The sequence below is a fragment of the Harpia harpyja genome, chromosome 1 (assembly GCF_026419915.1).
Source record: "Harpia harpyja isolate bHarHar1 chromosome 1, bHarHar1 primary haplotype, whole genome shotgun sequence".
NCBI lineage: Eukaryota > Metazoa > Chordata > Aves > Accipitriformes > Accipitridae > Harpia > Harpia harpyja.
Window position 1 is genome coordinate 94059413 of NC_068940.1, and position 19671 is coordinate 94079083.

At 44.1% G+C, this 19671-nt stretch overlaps 2 protein-coding genes across 3 annotated transcripts in view; one reads left to right on the forward strand and one right to left on the reverse strand.

Moving 5' to 3' along the window:
* The window catches only part of PARD3 (par-3 family cell polarity regulator), a 464571-nt gene extending 459419 nt beyond the window's left edge, over positions 1–5152 (reverse strand). For both annotated transcript variants that reach the window (XM_052805974.1, XM_052805967.1), the window contains exon 1: positions 4701–5152. In XM_052805974.1, the coding sequence (XP_052661934.1) occupies positions 4701–4820 (120 nt within the window). In that variant the 5' untranslated portion in view covers positions 4821–5152. The remainder of the gene's footprint in view (positions 1–4700) is intronic.
* On the forward strand, positions 5089–5704 carry LOC128138831 (collagen alpha-1(III) chain-like). Its single transcript, XM_052780456.1, has 2 exons — positions 5089–5558; positions 5608–5704. The coding sequence occupies exons 1-2, from the start codon at positions 5089–5091 to the stop codon at positions 5702–5704; spliced, it is 567 nt and encodes a 188-aa protein (XP_052636416.1).
* Positions 5705–19671: the final 13967 nt, after the last annotated feature.

The following is a 19671-nucleotide window of genomic DNA, read 5'->3' on the forward strand; positions in this document are numbered from 1 at the left end:
TTGCCATTGTGTACCTGGAAGACAACCTGCTGTCTGGGAGCTGACTTTTAAGCAAATAATCTGAGAAGTCCCAGTTAGCTGGCACTGGGGAAAAAAATCAAAAACAGAAAAAAAAAAGCTTCACACATTCACCGAGACTAGAACCTTCCCCTCTCACACTTCCCTGCCAATGAATGTCAGACCTACCAAAGAGGTGGAGGTTAAGCTCTGGGTAGCCTAAGGTTCCCATGTACAAAGTGAGAATACAGTCATTTGACACCTATTACCTTTGCTTACACAACCACCTTTCCTTGAGATCTGGTCTCTTACCAGAAACTGCCTTCAAATGCTATCAAAGAGCAGATTACAATTTCTTTTCACAAATATTAACGTACCACAGTTTTTAAATTACCAATTCAAGCACTGTTCCATACAACATCACAACCCCCTGAAAACTTTATCTCCCACAGCATTTGGTGAGGGGGAGGGGAAAGGTGTCTCAAAAGAATCCTCCTAAAATCTTTTTGATTCAGCAGGAAAACTGTTAATTTACTTATTTTAACTAGAAAATCAGGGTTATATACAAGGTCTAGGAACATCACTACAAGCTCATGATACGCAGGACATCAGACTGAACTATCACAGAGACTGAACGATCCCTGTAGGGATTGAACACGAGACCAAACAACTCCTGTAAATCTATAATTTCCTATTTCATATTCTTGTTTACTGTGTTCATTTACATCACACAAAGACAACATAGTATCACTAAAAATTAAAAAAAAAATTATACCTACCCATTACCTGTGCATGCTTATTTATACTCGCAAGAAAAAGAAGACAAAAGGTGAAACACTTACAATATCCCAAAAAACCCAAAGCACACAAAGATTATGGTTACAGTTGAAAGCAACCAAAAAAAAGTCAGAAACATCTCCACAACTAGATAAACCAAAGCTACAGAATGCAGAATTATTTCTTTTTGATAAAAGGTTACCTGATACATCATTTTTATAATAATTTTCCACATTTTAACACTAGGTTATAGTCAAGCATTTGATAAACATGTTTCATCTCAACTGCCTGTCTGCCTGCTTCCTTTTGGGGCAGCCCATCATCTCTTGCCATTAACGTTAAGCCAGTCAGGTGTGGCTGACTTCCCCTCCTCAAAATTCCTCTTACCTTCTCACCAGCATTTTTTTATTATTAAATTAATTGCTAGGAAGCCATAAGCAGAACTACATCTACACAAAATCTGCACAGCCCCTGACCGGCAGGGTTTGGAAAACGCACCTAGCATTTCTCAGGCCATTTGGCCCCTGCCCAAACTGTACTCGTTTAACACTCACTCAGAAATTGTGCCAGAGGCTGCATCAGTCCAGCCACATGAACAGAGCATCATTAGTGTGCCACCATGCAAACAAGGTGATCAATTTTTGCCGACTCCAGTTGCCCTGGACAAGGTGGACTTTTCAAACATCTCTTATCATTTGCTTGTTCATTCCCCATAAACACAAACTGCAGAAAAAATGGATCATGTTTCAGACACAAAGCTTCGTTTGGAATAAAAGCAAAGGAACAGAAAGATTTCCTATACAGGCTACACAGACCAACTTCAAGCACAGCCTGTCATATCAATAACTTATTCCACAACTGAAGATTTAGTATTGACAGCAGTGTTAATCCATAATGCACTTTTTTAGATTTATGAATCCTAGTCAAAGACGACTGCATCCAGAACTAACTGCAGTACATAGGTGTGTTATCTATATGCTTTTTAAGTCTTAAAATTTTACAGACAGGAGAACCTTATTATTATGTGGATTATTTTCCCTAAGTTTTTTTCCATTCTCGACATGTCTTTTCAACCTAAGTAAGGCTGAAATACCAAGCCAGAAAACCGAGGTCAAGTTTTGAAGTTACTTGCTCCTGGCACTCCACAAGCACGATGCCAGGCTGCCTTACCACGATTGCACAGGTATGCCAGCAGTGCTCGCCGTGCAGATAACTTATAGCTAATCACAACCTGGAAACCATGACAAAGTACGAGGTAATCTGGGAAGGGCTGACAACTCAGTCCTCAGAGGCTTCAAGTAGTTCTGAAGGAACTGCTGCATACAGCAGACACACACATTTTTGCAGGATGAGAAATGCTGGTTTTCCTGTAAGTATGAGAACCATAAACTTAATTCAAATATTTTGAATAATCTTCCACCAGATACACTTTTTTTCCATAAGAGCACAGTGGTGGTAAAGTAGATTTCAGTGTCAGCTTGATACCAGCTGCCAGATCGTATGTTCATATGTGTACACATACTTTCATCCTCTCGGTTTAGGAATTACTTTGTCCCCTCTCATGTCTCTTCCTGAAGTGCAGATTTGCTCATCTGCTACCCTAGCATAGAAAGAAACCACCTAACTGCTATAAAAAGACAGCCATCTATGAAATTCTGCCATTGAAACCATAAAATTACTACGTTACTCTACAGCGGGCACAGCAAACAGCACTATACGTTTACTTACAAGACACTGAGGATCCACTTCCTTACTACCTAAACATTGCTGCAGAAAATCTTCAGTGAACTTAAGTTAAAAGTAAGGTTTGACAGTGACTGTACAAAACACTCAGAGAAAGCCCATGGACTCTGCTACTGTGTTTTCAACCACAGTATTTCCATATAATAGAAACAATCTCAGTAATTACGGCTACCTCAAGTCCGCACCAGTGGCATATAGCACAACCACCATATAAGTACTAATAAATAAAACCACCCGGTCATGTTAAACCTAGGATCGGGAGCTTTGGGGACCAGGGGCCAGTCAAAGTCTGGCTGCACCTCTGCAAGCTATCTTGTTAGTAAATACATTGGCATATTCAAAGAAGAGTTACATTTTTTTATTTTTTGGTGTTTCCACAGGTGGGCCACTTCTTTCCTGAACAAACCCACACCATTTGCAATCATGTAACCTTTTCCTGGTGATGGGCATGTGTTTCTCCTGTGCTCACTACTTGCAATCACTTCCAGGCTTAACATTATACTGCAGAATGTAATTGTCATCCCTTAATGCAATTTAACAGTTGGAAACCAGGACGCGGTCCAGTGCCGCATGAGTTACACAGGCCACAGTTTTGGAACACAACACATCAAAATAATTAATTTTATTAATGTTGTAACACTGATGAACAGGTGTTCTGCAAACACTTCTCACTCTGAAGGGCCCGGTGAGGCATTCGGTGCTCGCCCGAGGGACACACTTTACTGTTCACTGGTTTACCTTAACCAGAAGGGTACTTTTGGCCACTGTCTCCTACGTGCAGGTAGACTGCCATGTGCATTAACTGCCATGTATAAATAACAGCTGGTATGCAGCCACGGCCATATCCTAGTGAATTGTTCTACTCTTTTTCCAGCCAGAATCACAACTGTGTTACCAGAGGAATAACAAAAATATGGAGAGAATGTGTTTGTCCTCTCCAAAACCACGTTCTTCAGGAATCAAGTGAGGAGGTGATGGGAACCTCAGTTACTGTTCTCCTCCCAGCAACTGGCATTCTCTCCAAGAAAACCGATCTTAAAAATTTTCTTGGGAATCACTTCGGACCAATCAACATACTGTTCACAGTATTCTTTCCACTGCAGGTTTCAGAGAGACTGGGAGTCAGCATTTGCCAACGCAAAACCCCCAGGTTCAGAAGCGTAAAGCGTGTCAGAAGGGCTAAAGGGGAAAAAAAGCACGCTCAACTGCTTGGATGGATCAGGTAGAGCAAAAGGGAAAGACACTGCTCAAGTTCTCGGCCAACGACAGTCATATTGTCCCACAAACCAGTTGATGAAAAAGAAGTTTGCAGCAACAAGAACAAAGTACGGGGCGGCGGAAGAATTGGAAAGAAGGAAAACAAAGCCCAACAAGTCGCCTGCGGAGGGAAAGCCAAGCGCGCAACTGCCTGCGCACCCACAGCCAGGGATTTCAACATGGGGCTGAGGGAGGCCGGCGCAGGCGGCACTCGGGATCAGCCCCGCCGCGGGCCGGCCCGGCGCTCCCTGCACCCCGGGCCACCGCGGATGTCTGACGCCCAGGCGGAGCCTTCCCCCCGCAGCCCCCCGGGAGCGGGGCAGGCGCGGAGGCCGCGCGGGCGGCCGCGATGCTGCGGCCCCCCCCCCCGGACCCTGGTCCGGCGCTGGGCGGCCCGCGGGGCGCCGCCGGACGCCCCTGCTACGGGCTCCCCCTCCCACCGCCCTCCCCGCCGGGCCTGGAGGGCCGGGAAGCCTGGGGCTGGATTTCCAGCCCTCCTCGGCGACTCCCGCCCGGCCCGCGGCGCCTCGGCCCCGCCGCCCGCCCCGGGGCAGACCCGGCACCGCCGGCCCCCGCGCCGCCTTCCCGGCCGGGCTCGGGCGGCCCCCGCGCCGACAGCCCCGGGGGCGGCCAACCTCGCCGCCAGGCACCGGCGAACAAAGGGCCGAGGCCCGCCCGGCGCCCGCGGGGAGCCGCGCCGGCCGCGGCGGAGCGGCCGCCGCGGAGGGGCCGCCCCCCCCGCTCCGGCTCCCCTCGGCGAAGCCGGGCACACGCTCCCCGGAGGAGTCCGCCGCCGCCTCAGCCGCCGGCCGCCCTCGGCCCCGCTCCCGCCGCCCGGCGGGGCAGCCCGGACTTTCCCCCTCGCTTCCCTCCCCGCTCCGGGAAGCGCCATATTGATCGCGGGCGCCGCTCCCCGCGCCCCTCACCTTGGCGATCGCCTTCTTGTACCGGGTCACCGCTTGCTGGATCAGGCTGAAAACTTTCATGTTCCCGTCCCCGCAGGGCACGACCACCCGCGTCCTCCCGAAGCACACGGTGACTTTCATCCTGCGCGGCCGGGGGGGCTCCCGCGTCCCTCCAGCCCCGCGCAGCCTTCCTCCTCCTCCTCCTCCTCCTCCTCCTCTCCGCCCTCCGCCACGGCCGCCCCCCGGCGGGGCGCGGCGCGGCGCTCAGCCCCCGGCCGCCGCCGGGCTGCCTGCTGCGGGCGCCCTGCCTCCGCCGCCGGCCCGGCGAGGGGAGGGCAGCGCAAGACAGGGGGGCTGGTGCTGCCTTCCCGAGGGAGCGCGGCCGAGCGGCGAGCCGGGGGCCGCTCACATGCCGCGGCGCTGCCCGCTGCCTGCGGCCACCTGCTCCGCGCCTGCCCCGGCGCGCAGCGGCGGCGGGCGGGGCGGCGGCGGCGCTGCCTCCCCGCTCCGGAGGCGTGGGGCGGTGCAGCGGGGCGGGGGCAGCCGGCCGGCTCCGCGGGGCGCCGGGCAGCGCGGACGGGGCGGGGGGAGGCCAGGGTCCCCTGCCGGTGCGCGGGACCGGCGGCCGGGGCTCGGCACCCGGCGGCAGCACGACCCGCCCGGCGCTCGGTCGGAGCGGGGCCGGGGGGGGTGCACGGACCGAGCCCCCGGGGGTGCGGCGCCCTCCGCCTCGCTCTGCTCTGCCCTGCCGGGGCCGAAGCGGCACAAGGAGCCCCGCAAAATCCTCGGCCTCGTCTCCCGCCCTCGGGGGACGGACGGGCACCGCTTGCCGCTCCTTCTCGGGGCGCTGCGGGCTGCCACGCTTCCTCAAATACCCGAGTACGGGGAGAGCAAGGCGTTGAACCTGAGAGAATGTGCGCCGTTGAAGGCAGGAGCTTTCCGCTGTCCCTCCTGGTGTTTGGGGAGGGCCACCCCAAACGCAGGCGAAGTCGGATGGTCTTCGTGGTCCGTTGGGTGTCTGTTAACGCAACGGAACCAACACAGAGCGAAAGCTGGTGCACCATCAGTAACATCGGCATCAGTAGAACCCCTGAGCAATCTCCGACTCAAAGCTGCCAGAGATCAGAGGGGTTTACAGATACCACTCACATTTTTTCATGGATTTCACTGGGGGCAATGGAGTTGCACAGTTCACCGGACATTCAGCATGGCCCAACAACATATTTCTTTTGGGTAGAAGTAGTGAAATGATTCAAATTAACTGCAGAATGAAGGCAGAGGTTGGAGGACGGGAAGGCAGGGGAAAAAAAGCTTTTGTTTTATTTTTCTCTGAACTTCTACACGGTACGAGAGACATGAGGTTCAAGTAAGCTTTGTAGCACGTAACATCAACATCCTACTACTACTACACAGGGCACCTCAGCACGTCTCCTCTGGTGCTCTCTGCCCAGCAGCTGTCTCAGCTGCCAGTCCACTCTTGTTCCCATAGCAATAGTATTAGTAACTTTAAGAACTTCAAACTTGGTACAAATGGTAAAGCTATCTGCAGTTTAGTAGGTACACAGTTAAGGAGCAGAATTAATGATATTCTTAAAACATCACAGGTGAAATTGTTGCCCAGTTAAGTCAAGGGTAAGGTGAGAATGGTATCCCTAACCCCTTACATTCTAGTTAGCAGTTTCCAATGAAGAAAATGGAGGCATCAGTTTATATTAGTTTGGTCCCATGTGTACCAATTTAATTGAAAACCATAGAACTTTTTCTACTAATTGCAGTTTTGGAAAGCTTTGGGACACTCACAAGATCAAACAGTCCATCTGCTAACCTACAGATAATTCTAAGCTTAGATGTTAATTTTATTACCATTACCCACCTGAGTTATCTGAACTAATAATATAGATGAGGATCTGAATTCTATACGAGAAACAGTACACCTGTCTGTTAAAGCAGGAAACAAGCACACCTGCCATGTTATAATTTTTTTATCATATCCCCAGCATTCACTTGTGTGGAATAAAGGCAGCATGCAGGAGTTCAGAAAGGCAGAAATGAAATAGAACTGGAGCAAACAGTTTACAGCTCATGACTGAGACAACTGAGCACACTCTGCAGTTTTTATGGCTGTAGCTTATCAAATTTATTATTGAAAAATGTTGAAAATTTCCATTAACCTGCTGTTCCTGTACTTTCTAGGTGATCATAAGAGCTTCTGGCAACATACTGAGAGGATGAAAGAGGTATAAATCCTTGGTTTAATAGACATCACCTGAGAAACTTGCAGAAACAGCTGTAAAAATGTGAAGTCAATAGAGACTCTTCCGAGACCATCTTTAACGAGCAGTTTTACAGTAGCATAGACTTTGTAATGCTCAACATTATACTTCAGTTGTCATTTGCATTTATCTGCTGAAACATAATGTTGCATATCAGGAACTTTACCACACTGCTATAAAACTTATTACTAGATACAGTTGCTGGTCGATGGTAATTATTTCACTGTTCAGACACAGCTACAGGTTTTTCATGTTTTTCTGTGATTTAATTCCTGCTCTTACTGTCTTTAGCAAGTTTCTTGGCAGTTTTCCCAGCTGTTCTAACAGTGTCCTGGAAGAAAAAAAAACATAAAGCAGTGTAGAAAGAAATATTGGTAATTTTTCTATTAAATGTGTAAAACGGGAAACTTCAGTAGTGAAGTACAAAGAAAATGAGTTTATCCTGGGATCTGATTTAAGGCCAAAACTAGAGACTCACACGTGAATAGTGATAGTACTAACAGGAGCGAGGACCTCTGAGATTTGAGTTTCTTTCCCACTAGATACACACACACAAGTTATACATACATCATTCTGAAAATATTTTGAATACAGTTTACCAAGTATAGTGTTTGTTGATGTCTTAGAAGGAAGAATGAGTTTTAACAAACAAAAGTAACCAGGCTATGAGATTGTCCGAGGTCTAATTATGTAAGATAAATGAAGTATAAAACATTATTATAAGAGATTATGAGAAAAGGATTATACTAATCAGGAGAAAAATTGGCAAGACTTGCTAGTTTACAAAAATTACAACTACTTTCCATGTACTTAATGAGAGGACACCATGTTGCAGTATGGGTGGCACGTATATAGTTCTGGATGTTGAGCTTTTCTGGGCTAATATACCAAAGAACCTGACCATTTATTAACCAATACATTGTTGGAAGATTTCCATGAAGAGGCAATTATCTGTCTGGCAGGAAGAAGTAGGGGATGGAGCACAGGATGGAGAGAATCAGAGCTTGCGATTACTAGTGATTAACATTCAAGTTCTGTTCAAAATGGCCACCAGGTTGAACTCCCCTGCGTAGACACTGCAAACATGCAAGGAGTGAGAATCTTGCAACTCAGTGCAGATTACCCAAAGTAATTTTTATCCGAATGTTAAGATTATTCAGGCAGTGGAGTGCTGCTGATTTCCAGAGCTATTTCACAGTTTATTCTGCCTTTATACTCTATATCAAAGAATTTTTCTGGAATAATTCTGTATGTGTCCAGCTTTAGTAGTCTGTTCATGGCATACAGATATTCCCTTGTCTGACAAGAAAACACTGATTCAGTGTACGGTATGTTTGAAGTTCACACAATTTTAAATATAGATGTTTCCTTAAGCCAAGTAGAGTTAATTCAGAACTGTGGAAAGACCAGTGTCAAACTGAAGAGTAATAGTATGCCTCAAAGAATTAAAGTTAAGAACAAAGTTATCAAAATCATATAGAAGTCAAAGTTAAAAAAAAATTAGGATAGCAAAGTTATATGAAGCAAACAAAAAAAACTAAACTCTGGCACCTTATATGAGTTCAAAGTGCCATTTGTAAAAATGACTTGGGGAATATACCAAACACTACCAGGTTTTGACGATTTAAGATACCTACCTGCTGTAACTCTCCTTCTGCTCAATTATTAGGTAAAGCCTTAAGTTGTTTTTCATACCTTCAGATATCTGTCTTTTAAAGTTCTGAATCATTTACATTTTACTCTGAGTCTCTAAGCTTGTCAAATTAAACATGCCTGTGACTACTTGAGATCTTTCTGTGGATAACTTTTTAACTACAGGAGTGGGTGACTTCTCTGCCATTGTATTTTGTGATTTTTTTCCTACATACTGATGGTACTTTCACAAAGGAGCAAGGCAATCATTCCTGACATCTTGTTTTATGAATGAGACAATCATTAAAGCTTATTAAATAATTGTAGCTAGCTCTGGCCTGGAAAAAAAAATGAGGCTGAGTAAAAGATTATTTTCTACAACTTCTCAAAAGAGGCTGGGATTTGGGGAACGGAAAGTCCTCAATCATTAAAAAGTAGTTACAGAATCACGCGGGTGTTAATGTCAGATTTAGGAGATGCAGATGCAGAAAGTTTGGCAAGACAAGTAGGACTTTCCTTGTGGTATAATAGAAGGAAGAAATTGTAGCAAAGAAGAATCCACTATTTTGAGGAAAAGCCACAAGACTGTTGACATTGCCAGGGGCTCCAACCTGTGCCTCAAGCAACTTCAGGTAGCGAAAAGGTGGTCAGGGTTGAAGAATGAGTATAGGTGAATTTACTACTTTTTTGTCTGTATCTGTACTGGTCTTATGCTACTTTTTAAAAGAATTATGTTCAAGGATTTTTAATAGTTCTCTTAATAATTCTCTGGTGGTTTTCAGCCATCATCAAACTGTTTAAATGGGAGTGCTTTCTCTAAGATATATCAAGTAATGGCTTCATTCTGCTGAGAATTGGAATGTCCTGAGCTAGAATATCGAGCCACTTTTTGGTGTGGGCACTTGGAGATAATCCACAGGGAAGGAAGCAGAATCATTAGAGGTCTAAAAAGTGAAAACCATGACCTGTACGGAAAGAGTGAAGATACTGGGGGTGTCCAGAGCACAGAGGGGGGTGTTGCCAGCAGATACTCAAGCAGTCTTTGTGTCTGCTAAGGGTGCTATGGACCTATACCCAGAGCTATGAATTGTCGTAAGGAAAACATTCACACAACTAGCTTTACCCATCCCCAGCTCTCGTGCCACATACTGTATTTACGCTGTGCGCTGAACAGAATTATATTCACATAGTGATACAGGTAAAGTTCTGAATGTCCCCGTACTGCAAAACATGTATCTAAGCCAGATGTTGGAGCTGGCCGTTCTTTATTTGCCCTTAGGGCCATGGAGAGTCCGCAGGTCTGTGCCCACAGTGAACGAGGGCCACCACGGGGATTGCACTGGGAGGAAAATGATCTGCCACCTTCTCTCCTGCCCTTCCACTGAAGCTGTTCTGCAGACTCCAGCCACGCTAGTGTGACCGATGCGTTTGCTTTGGGGATGTGAGCCCAGTTATCCCCAAAGTCCACCATCAGTTATAGTTTCAGCAAGCTTTCCAGAGGAAAGGAAAAGGAAGAAGGGGAATAGTGAATGTCAGCAGCTGAGACCAGAAAATCCCAACAGAATTTCACAGGACAAAGAAAAAGCACTTTTACAGATTTGGAATTTTATCCCTGACCAATTTCAAAGGACAGCTCCAGACATTCAGTCATCAGAGCTTCCCAACAACAACAATCAAATGAAAAAAGAATATTTTTCAGCATGGAAAGTACTAGATAATCTAAGTAGAGGGGTTATTGCTGCCAATCCCTATAACACTGAACATAAACATATAAACATATCATTAGTAAAATTAAGTTTTTAGCAGCTTTTAATTTACCAGCAATTGTCATTAAAAACTGTAAAAATAAAGCTGTTAAAAATAGTAGAACTTGAGGGACTTATGACCACCACAAGAAATCAAGGTGAATGTGGTTAATTTACAGAAGGCTGAACTACAGGGCACTTGTAGGATAAATGATTTTAAGACCCTAGGATGTTCATTTTAATTTTGTCTTAAGGCTTTTAGAAACTTGGTGCTTTCCTAAAAGTATCAGAGGTTACTTATCTTTTCAATCTTCATCTGCAAAAGCCACTTGGAGATATTTTGTCTCTGCTGAGAATTTATCGGATGTTTGCATTCTCCTTTTCTTCTTTCTGCCTGTCCAGAAGTTTGCTCTTTGCTTTTCTTCCAGCCTTTCAGTTATTGATGAAGTTCCTGGCACAGATTTCCAAACTCTGAAACACAGAATACACGATTCCAATGACTAAAAAGGTTTGTGGAGTCTTTTCGCTAACTTCTGTGGGCTTTGGATCAGGCCCTAAGGCCTTATCTGCCCTACTGGAATAATGAATAAACAATATCAACACAGAGCTACAGTACTGGGCTCTGTTTGTCAAGTACTTGCCAGAGCTGGAACTAATTCAGATACTGTCAGAGGAACCCATTTGCTGAAGAGAAGCTATGCCAAATTATTTGCCACAATCACATTTTATCTATTGATGAGCATTCCTGCAAAAATACCTTCCTGTGACATGAAGAGGAACACCCACGGGGTATGTTAATCAAAAGGCCTATCAAAACATGATAGTACATATATTCCACCATACAAATTATTCATGTGGTTTATAAACATATTAAGAATATGTTTCTCAGCTGGTGTTCCTATTTAGGGATCCCGGTTTAATTTCTCACCCTGTTCTCATCCTTGTTGGGCTGAAAGGGAAAGGGATACTGTCACGGCTTTAGATAACAAATTCTCTTGATGACTGCAGGAAAATATTGATAAAGCATGAAGGGAGATATATTCTTTGCTCAGCTTCTCCCTGTGATGATGGTAACAGGGAGGACTGCATGGGGTAAGGATATTGCAGCAGAGACTTTCCAATTTGCACAGGAATTTAGAGGGATATAAATACAGACATGCTGTCCTGGTTTCAGCTGGGATAGAATTAATTTTCTTTCTAGTAGCTGGTATAGTGCTATGTTTTGGATTTAGTACGAGAAGAATGGTGATAACACACTGATGGTTTCAGTTGTTGCTAAGTAGTGTTTAGACTAAGTCAAGGATTTTTCAGCTTCTCATGTCCGGCCAGCAAGAAGGCTGGAGGGGCACAAGAAGTTGGGAGGGGACACAGCCAGGGCAGCTGACCCAGACTGGCCAAAGGGATATTCCATACTGTGTGACATCATGCCCAGTATATAAAGAGGGGGGAGCTGGTGATAACGGCTCAGGAACTAACTAGGCATCGGTCAGCAAGTGGTGAGCAATTGCATTGTGCATTACTTGTTTTGTATATTCCAATTCTTTTATTATTGTTATTATTGCCATTTTATCATTGTTATTATTATCATTATTAGTTTCTTCCTTTCTGTCCTATTAAACTGTTCTTATCTCAACCCATGAGTTTTACTTTTTTTCCCCCGATTCTTTCCCCCATCCCACTGGGGTGGGGGGGGGGGAAGCGAGCGAGCGGCTGCCTGGTGCTTAGTTGCTGGCTGGGGTTAAACCACGACACATGCATTTGGAACACAGTCATCCCTGTTACACATGGAGTTAAATGCACTCCTGCTGCTCCTGCTGAAAACACGCACTATCTATCGCTCCTGCATAAATATTTGTTCCCGAGCAAAGTCCCATAGCACCTGCAGAACACCTTTTCTAGTGCACAGGCCAGTAGACAAGTGTCAAAGCATGAAGGGCTGGCAGGGAATGAATTACATGAATCCTTGTAGGGAGTGTGGCCAGGATACACATGGTCACCTTCAATGCTGCTGCAAAACTACTCTGACAACTTCCAAAAAATTCCGGATACGTGCTATGACCAGACTTGAGTACTTCTGAGCATCTGTCGCTCCCTTTAAAGAGGAAAGGGGAAAAAGCAGACAGCTGAAATTTGGACACCGCTTTTAAGATCGTTCTTGGCTTACTTAGAAAGATGAAATAACCAAAAAAGAATCAGAGAGAAGTGACACATGATCTGTTTCTCTCTTTGTTTTCTCCCATGTTCCCTTATGAACCTCAACATCTTTTCTTCTCCTCTTCTTTCTCTACTTTATTCTCTTTTCCTACCCAGTCCCAGTTCTCCTTTCATCTCGCATCCTTTTATTGCCTTCTCTTCCTCTTGTCTTCCTTAAAAGTATTTGCAGCTGCTGAAATCAGTAAAAAGAAGACTCAAATGAAATAGGAGAATCCCCATGAGCTAAAATACATGACAGATTGTCACATACTGCCAGTAATCTATTTTATTCAAGACTGAAAAGATGATGACAGTAAATGAGTAAGTTTTCCAAAATGCAGTGCAGTGTTTTACAGCATAAGGATGTTTTAATTCTTCACAGAAGCAGCCCAACAGCTTAAGTTGGTCTGCAAAGATTTAAAATCTGTAATCGAAACCACGTTGTCTTCTCCAATACAAAGCCGACTACCTAGCCTTGGCACAGGTAGGACATCAAGTCCATTGAGGTGCAACAGAGAAGAAGAGCTGAAATCAGTGGCAACAAGATCACTTGACACGATCACCTTTTGTTTTTCAATCTGTTGTTGACTACACTAATACATGGACTACAGCACACCGCCGGAGTGTCTCTGTGGAGAGCAGCAGCAGAGCAGCTTGAGAGCCACCGCTCAATGCCAAAAAAAGTCTTCACTCAGGTCTCATCTTGTTTCACTGAGCAAAAAGACATCCTCTACACAGGCCCTTCAGCAACTGACATTCCAGGACTCAAGGAAACGCTTAGCAGCATATTTTAAAAGCAGGATTTCTTACTCATTGAGATTACAGAATGGTCTTCTACAGGACCATACCTGAGCACAGGTCCTGCTGCCTTCTGCAGGGTCTGTGTGGTTAGATTTGAAAGCAGATTAACTCACGCACCCAAACCAAAACAGATAGATCAGACAGACAAGATTAGCTCTACCGATTTTACTGCTGCCAGGGAATTACCAACTTAGGAGCCTTCTGATTTGCCAGAAGTTCACACTGCGGCTCCACGCTAATCCAGCTGACACTGCAGTTACATCCATCATGACATCTGTTCTAGGATTTCAGTTTATCCCAGGTTTAATAGCTATTCCCTCATATGGAGGTAAATGTGCATTATATATGCCTCAGTAATATTTTCTACAGTTTATTTTCTCTTTTGGAAATGAACAAATAAACAAAGAAAACCCCCGCTTCTTACTAATAAGTTATTCAGAACTTAAATTATATCGCAAGTTGATGAGTTTAAGTGCAGTGAATCACTACTCCAGAAAATTGTTTAACACAGAAAGACAGTGGAAATTAGTATGCATGTGTGTTATAACCGAAGAAACTATAACCATTTTCAAGGAATGAAAAATTGGCTGTCCTTCCAACACCACAGAAATGACAAATGCACAACCTCACCTGAAATCCAGGGAAGCCGACAGACTTTAATTACAGATAGGCTGTTGCAAGAGTTCGATAATTAAAATATACTAGGGTCAAACAATTATTTTCTATAAGGGAAAACAATTTCTTGCTAACCTGTTAAACTGATAACATAGTAGATAGAGGTGATTCATTTGGCACATGGTTTTGCAAATGCGTTTTCTTCCTTGCAAGATTTATCAATACGCTGCTGAAGTTTTCTGATTTTTTTCTTACAGAATCCAATACCTACTCCAGCTCACAGCTTGAAATGAGAGTGCAGTGAATGCTGCTCTCTCTATACTTTTTCCACCTGAAATAGATTTTGAAGTCTAAAACTGCTGAGCAGGGATGTGGACGGAATCCATGTTTTCCAGCTCTTACTGTTGCAAAGTGCAGCTGCAGTGGACACCAGTACATTAAAGCTGGAGTGAAACAGTTTACCCTGCCTGGGGGTTTTCTCCACCTCGCTCCTGGAGGTTGCTGACCTCATGTCGCAAATGGCCTGATGACACACTCTGAATCACTGCAGTTTAGACCACGATGTCCAAAGGCAATCCGAAATGGCCCATGTACTTCAAAATACTGGCCGATAAACCGTAGCAGTTCAAGAGCTGCTTTTCATGTTGCTGAGCTATCCTTGTCCATGGCAGGACAGACAGCGGTCGCTGGTTACAGCTTTGGGCTGCCTGTTTTGTGAGTCACCCTCCTATCTGTGAGGGCTGTCAAGTTTTGTCTTCCGAGATTAATAGCTTTGATATTTAGCCCTGCTCATTTCAGCAGTATGGGAAGCCATTACACAGACTCTGTTCGGGCTGGAGCTTTCCATACAACTTTCAACTGCATGGTTCAGGCAAAAGAGAAGGTGTTAAAAAGGCTTGAGAGTCATCTGTCTAAATCTATCTATCCAAATTTTCTGAAACACTAAATTCTCACCACTTACCATCTGTAAATCTCTGCCTGCTTTAGATATAGTAGGAATTTTTAGCAAATTTCGTTAGTGTGTTCTTGATCTCTGCCTTTGCCTATCCTCTGAGGTTGGCTCTAGTTTTTGCTGAGTGAATAATTGTAAGCAAAGAATTTGGAAAATTTCATACCTTTTTTTCTATTAGCAATGTTCTATAAGGGGCTTAAATGTTTTTACAATGTACTCACTCAAGGAAGGGACTATCCCTGCATGTTTTCACACACTGAGGTCCTTACCTGTGCTTGGATCACCTAGCAGGTATCAAAAAATTGGCAAAACGTTTATAATATATTTACCACATAATTTGCTATTTTTTAAACAAAAAAAATGAACGGAATACACTTAGCTCAGTCACATAAGTTTTAGAATTCACAGCAAACTGGTTAATTTGAATGCCCGTGTATGTGCATGGGCAAAATCATAAGGGTAAGATAGCCAATGTGACTGCTCATACATTCTGTATGAGCTGTGTTATGTATAGGCCTTAAGTTGTGCCAGGGGAGGCTTACATTGGATATTAGGAAAAATTTCTTCATCGAAAGGGTTGTCAAGCATTGGAACAGGCTGCCCAGGGAAGGGGTTGAGTCACCGTCCCTGGAGGTATTTAAAAGACGTGTAGACGTGGTGCTGAGAGACATGGTTTAGTGGTGGACTTGACAGTGTTAGGTTAATGGTTGGACTCGATGATCTTAAAGGTCCTTTCCAACCTAAATGATTCTATGATTCTACGATTCTATGTGATTTATGTCAGTACTTACTTAACCTCCTAATATTTGCATTGAATTACATGCCTGCCACAACCCACTGCTCAGCCAGAATCATTTTGGCAGCCTAGTAAATAAACACCCTCTCCAGAAAGCTGTGTGCAGGGAGTGATTTTTTTCTGAGAAATTTCAGTTTGATCTCATCCTCTCCATCTTAGTTCAGGTTTTTCTATTGATGCACCTAGTCAAGAGTTTTTTCAGACAAGAAATGGCCACCCTGTGTAGATCTCGCCCTTCCTCTGTACTTCCAGGCATTCTGTTTTGCACAGAGCAATTATCTGAACTTGTTCTTCTCTTGTGGTGACTGCAACTTTGGATTCCTGCAGTTTATCATAAAAATGTTTTATATATTCTGTACGTCTTTACAGGACAGCTTTGTATTCATAACATCTTCTTGCATTCTTAATTCTTGTACAAGGAATATACTTCCTTGCATTTTTTAGTGTCTCAAGCTTTTAGGATATGATGACTTTTTCTAACTTTTCTAGTTACATGTTTCTCTGTTTCATCAGATCTTAATTTCCTCTATTCCCTTTGACTTTTTTCAGATTTTCTGAATTGCTTATGTAATATTGATATTCCTTTCTTTTTCTATTTTTGCGTTTCCTCTTTGCGTATACTGATCCATGATGTTTTCAACAATTCACAGCTGCTTACTAAAAAAATATTTTGATCCCTAATGCAAAGACAAACACATGCCCAACTGAGGGACGTGAGAGCTGTGTACATAAAGCCCTTGAAGGAGCTTCTTTTCGCTAATGTTACCTCTCCGTCTTCCCATCCGTACATGATTTCTCTTCGTGTTCATCTTCTTTAAAACAGCCTTTTTCTCCTCTGGCAGTTTTGTCCTCTCAAAATGTTCCTTGCAACTAATCACTAGAGCTGAGAAATAACCATCCCCGCAGCAAGCCACAGTCCCCCTTGGTCTCAGATTTCCTCAGCCGCTAAAGAAAAGGTAAAGCTCCCCTTTAATCATGGTGCCTGCAGAAGGGACACGAAACCAAATATCCAAACACATGGGCTGAGCAAGGGCTTTCCCTGAGGGTGCACAGGTGGGAGCAGGCAGGATTTGACCCTTGTCTCTGTAAATACTGAAGGATAAACTCGGCTCCAGCTGTCAGCATCATCAGGAGACTTTTTCTCACTGGTGCTGGTGGAACTAATTGTAAAGCACCATCTTAGTGCGTGGGAGGCTGGAGGTAATTTTAGTGATGGTGAAAGGTGCCAGACTTATCAGACATGGAAGATTTTGCTCTAGATTTTGCTTGCGTAGTGCTTTATACCTACGCTAACAGTGTAAAACACCATTGCTGGTTTGACTGGGGAGTTTTGATTTAATAATCGTTAGCGCGCTTGTTTTGCGGCACTAATGACTAGGCAAAGTTTTCTCTTCACAGAATGGGTACTGTATAGGCAGGAGGATTAACAGCGTCATTTTGCTGGTGTCTGCCTATTCTGCTGTGGAGTCAGCACTTCCATGTATGCGGAATTATTCAATATATCTTTGGTACCGCAACTAAGCAAATTAACAAGCTTTCTTATGCATCAAACCAGGGAAGCCATTAATTTGTTATTGGGGAGCAGTGCACAAACACACTCAGCTCTGAACAGTCCTGTGCTGTACTTCCTTGGGGACACACACACATTTTTCAGTAATTATGGGCTCTGGAAATGCTTAGGAAAAAATGTGTATTGTGTTATCTTACTAACCAGAGGCATAACAGTTATTTAAAACCCTATTTATTTCTTGGCTTGCCCCACAATATTTTAACAGTTGTAGTGAAATCCTAAAACAAATACATGAAATGAAGTATATTTTTATTTCGTTGGACTCTGTGGACTTTATTTAAGGACAGAAGGAGAATATATTGTTATTTTCCTCTGTAGCTTCCACCGGTCAAACAACAACACCCAGCCGTTGGCTCTGTTTAGGGTCGTCAGTCAAAGCTTTTCTTAAGTGAAATATAAGACTTCAGAGCTACTGGTTTCATCAGTCATAGCAGACAAAATTAGTGGTCATTTTCAGTAAAGGTATGCCCAAGACAAAGCCTTCAGTCCAACACCCTTGACTTATAAGAGAGCTTGAACAGTAATACAACATTTCCAGCTGAGCTTTAGTGTCTACAGTGGAATGGAATGGATCCATTGTGAGCCTGATCTGCTTTCACACTGCAGGAAAATTTGGCTCACTGTCACCAAGCCACAAGGCTCAGGCTCATATTCATATTTGAATATCTACTCCGAGGATTACACTGCCTACCAAGGAGTAACTAACAGATCCAGGCAGTCCTGCCCTCCCTGGGGGCAGATGTTTCTCTGGACTCCAGCACTTTGTTCCTGGAGCTGCCTAATCCCATCCACGCTTCCAACTTCCACCAGTGCAGACTTTCTCAACAGTCATTTTATAGAAGCTTTTCTCTTTTTTATTCTCACCTGATGATGAAAGAGACCTGGTAAAGCACAGCTCTCCTTGAGAAAATACCACAGAACGCCTCACTGCCCAAAATCCTGATCTATTATCTCAAGTATCTCCTTTTTCTCCTGCAATCCAGAGAACAACAGTGATCCCCAAGGCTGATAGGACCAGTTTTCTTCTTCCTCTTGACATCTGCCTCTCTGGCCAAAACATTTCTGTCAAAAGCAATGTGAACACAGGTTTTGGTCTCCGCTTGCCTCTCCTACCTGCCTAATCCCACCTCGCCCTGGCACTGCAATGATTTCCCACCTGGCTGTGTTAACCTCTGTAATCAAGTGGGCTGAATATGAAGAGGAGCTGCAACTCCACTTTGTGACCAGCAGCTTCCATTATGTATGTCACCACCCAAAACAGAGACCTGCGTAAAAGGATTAGTTTCCTTAGTATTATTTTGCAATGTCTGATATATCTAACAGAGGGACGGGAAGTTCATGAAACTGAGAGAACAAGCGATAGAAGAACATAAAAATGTATGACCCTGAGAAAAAGCCTCACAAATAGGCTTGAGTGAGCCTGAAATAGGATTTAGATCTGAGAAACTGCTGCTGCTTAAGATCTACCCTATACTAATGGAAAACCAGGCTTTGATTATAAATAAACAGGACAGTACCACAGACACACCTGATTTCATCACCAGTTTCTCATCAGACCGTGGAGTAACCCACAGTGCTGAACTTGACTGTTCATGTCAAGCAGAAGAGTCTAGCAAGTTTAAAATATAGATAACTGTGCAAACAGTAAATATCCTAAGCACTAACCTGAATTCAGGCAGCTTTCAGGTTAGTTTAAAAGATGAGTAACTACTTCACTCAGCCTGTTTTTGGATCCAAGTGGAGCTGGCAGAGAGAAAAAAAACCTCAGCTCTGGAAGCCAAGGGCAAAGAAACAATGTGGGGAACAAAATGAAAGTTACCTTACGAATGGCAAGTTTCGGCTTGCATCTAACTGCAGTAATAAGAAAGCAAAGTGATTCACTCTGGCAAAGTTTTCCAGCTTGAGGAGCTTGAAATAATACGACCGCCCACCACAACCACTGCCTGTGAGTGAGCTCAGAGGGGGAGCTAGGGGCAGCCCAAGAGTATTGAGGCGATACAGAGAAGGTCGAAATGGGAAATTCATTTTCAACAAAGTAGAGATAAATGGCGGCATGCTGGGGAGGAGGGAAGAGAGGTAGTAGCAACGGTACTGCAGTCTTGTAAAAATAAAATTGAGTAATGATGATTTGTTCTGTGAAAGAAAAACCGTTCTGCTCTTTCACAGTGGCTGGGAGATGGATGTTTGTGCGTGCCATGTAGCACTGCACCTTGGAGGAATTGCCAGGTCACTATATAAAGTCTTCATTTTGTGAACTATTGAGAGAAGGTATATTTTAGGATGGGTAAGAAGGGTCGAGTGACTTACCTGTGGCAGGCTAGTCACAAAGTGAAAAAAAAAACAAACACAAAAACCAATATTGATTTATTACCTGAGTGTGGTTAATATTTATCTAGATGTTCAAACTGGATATCA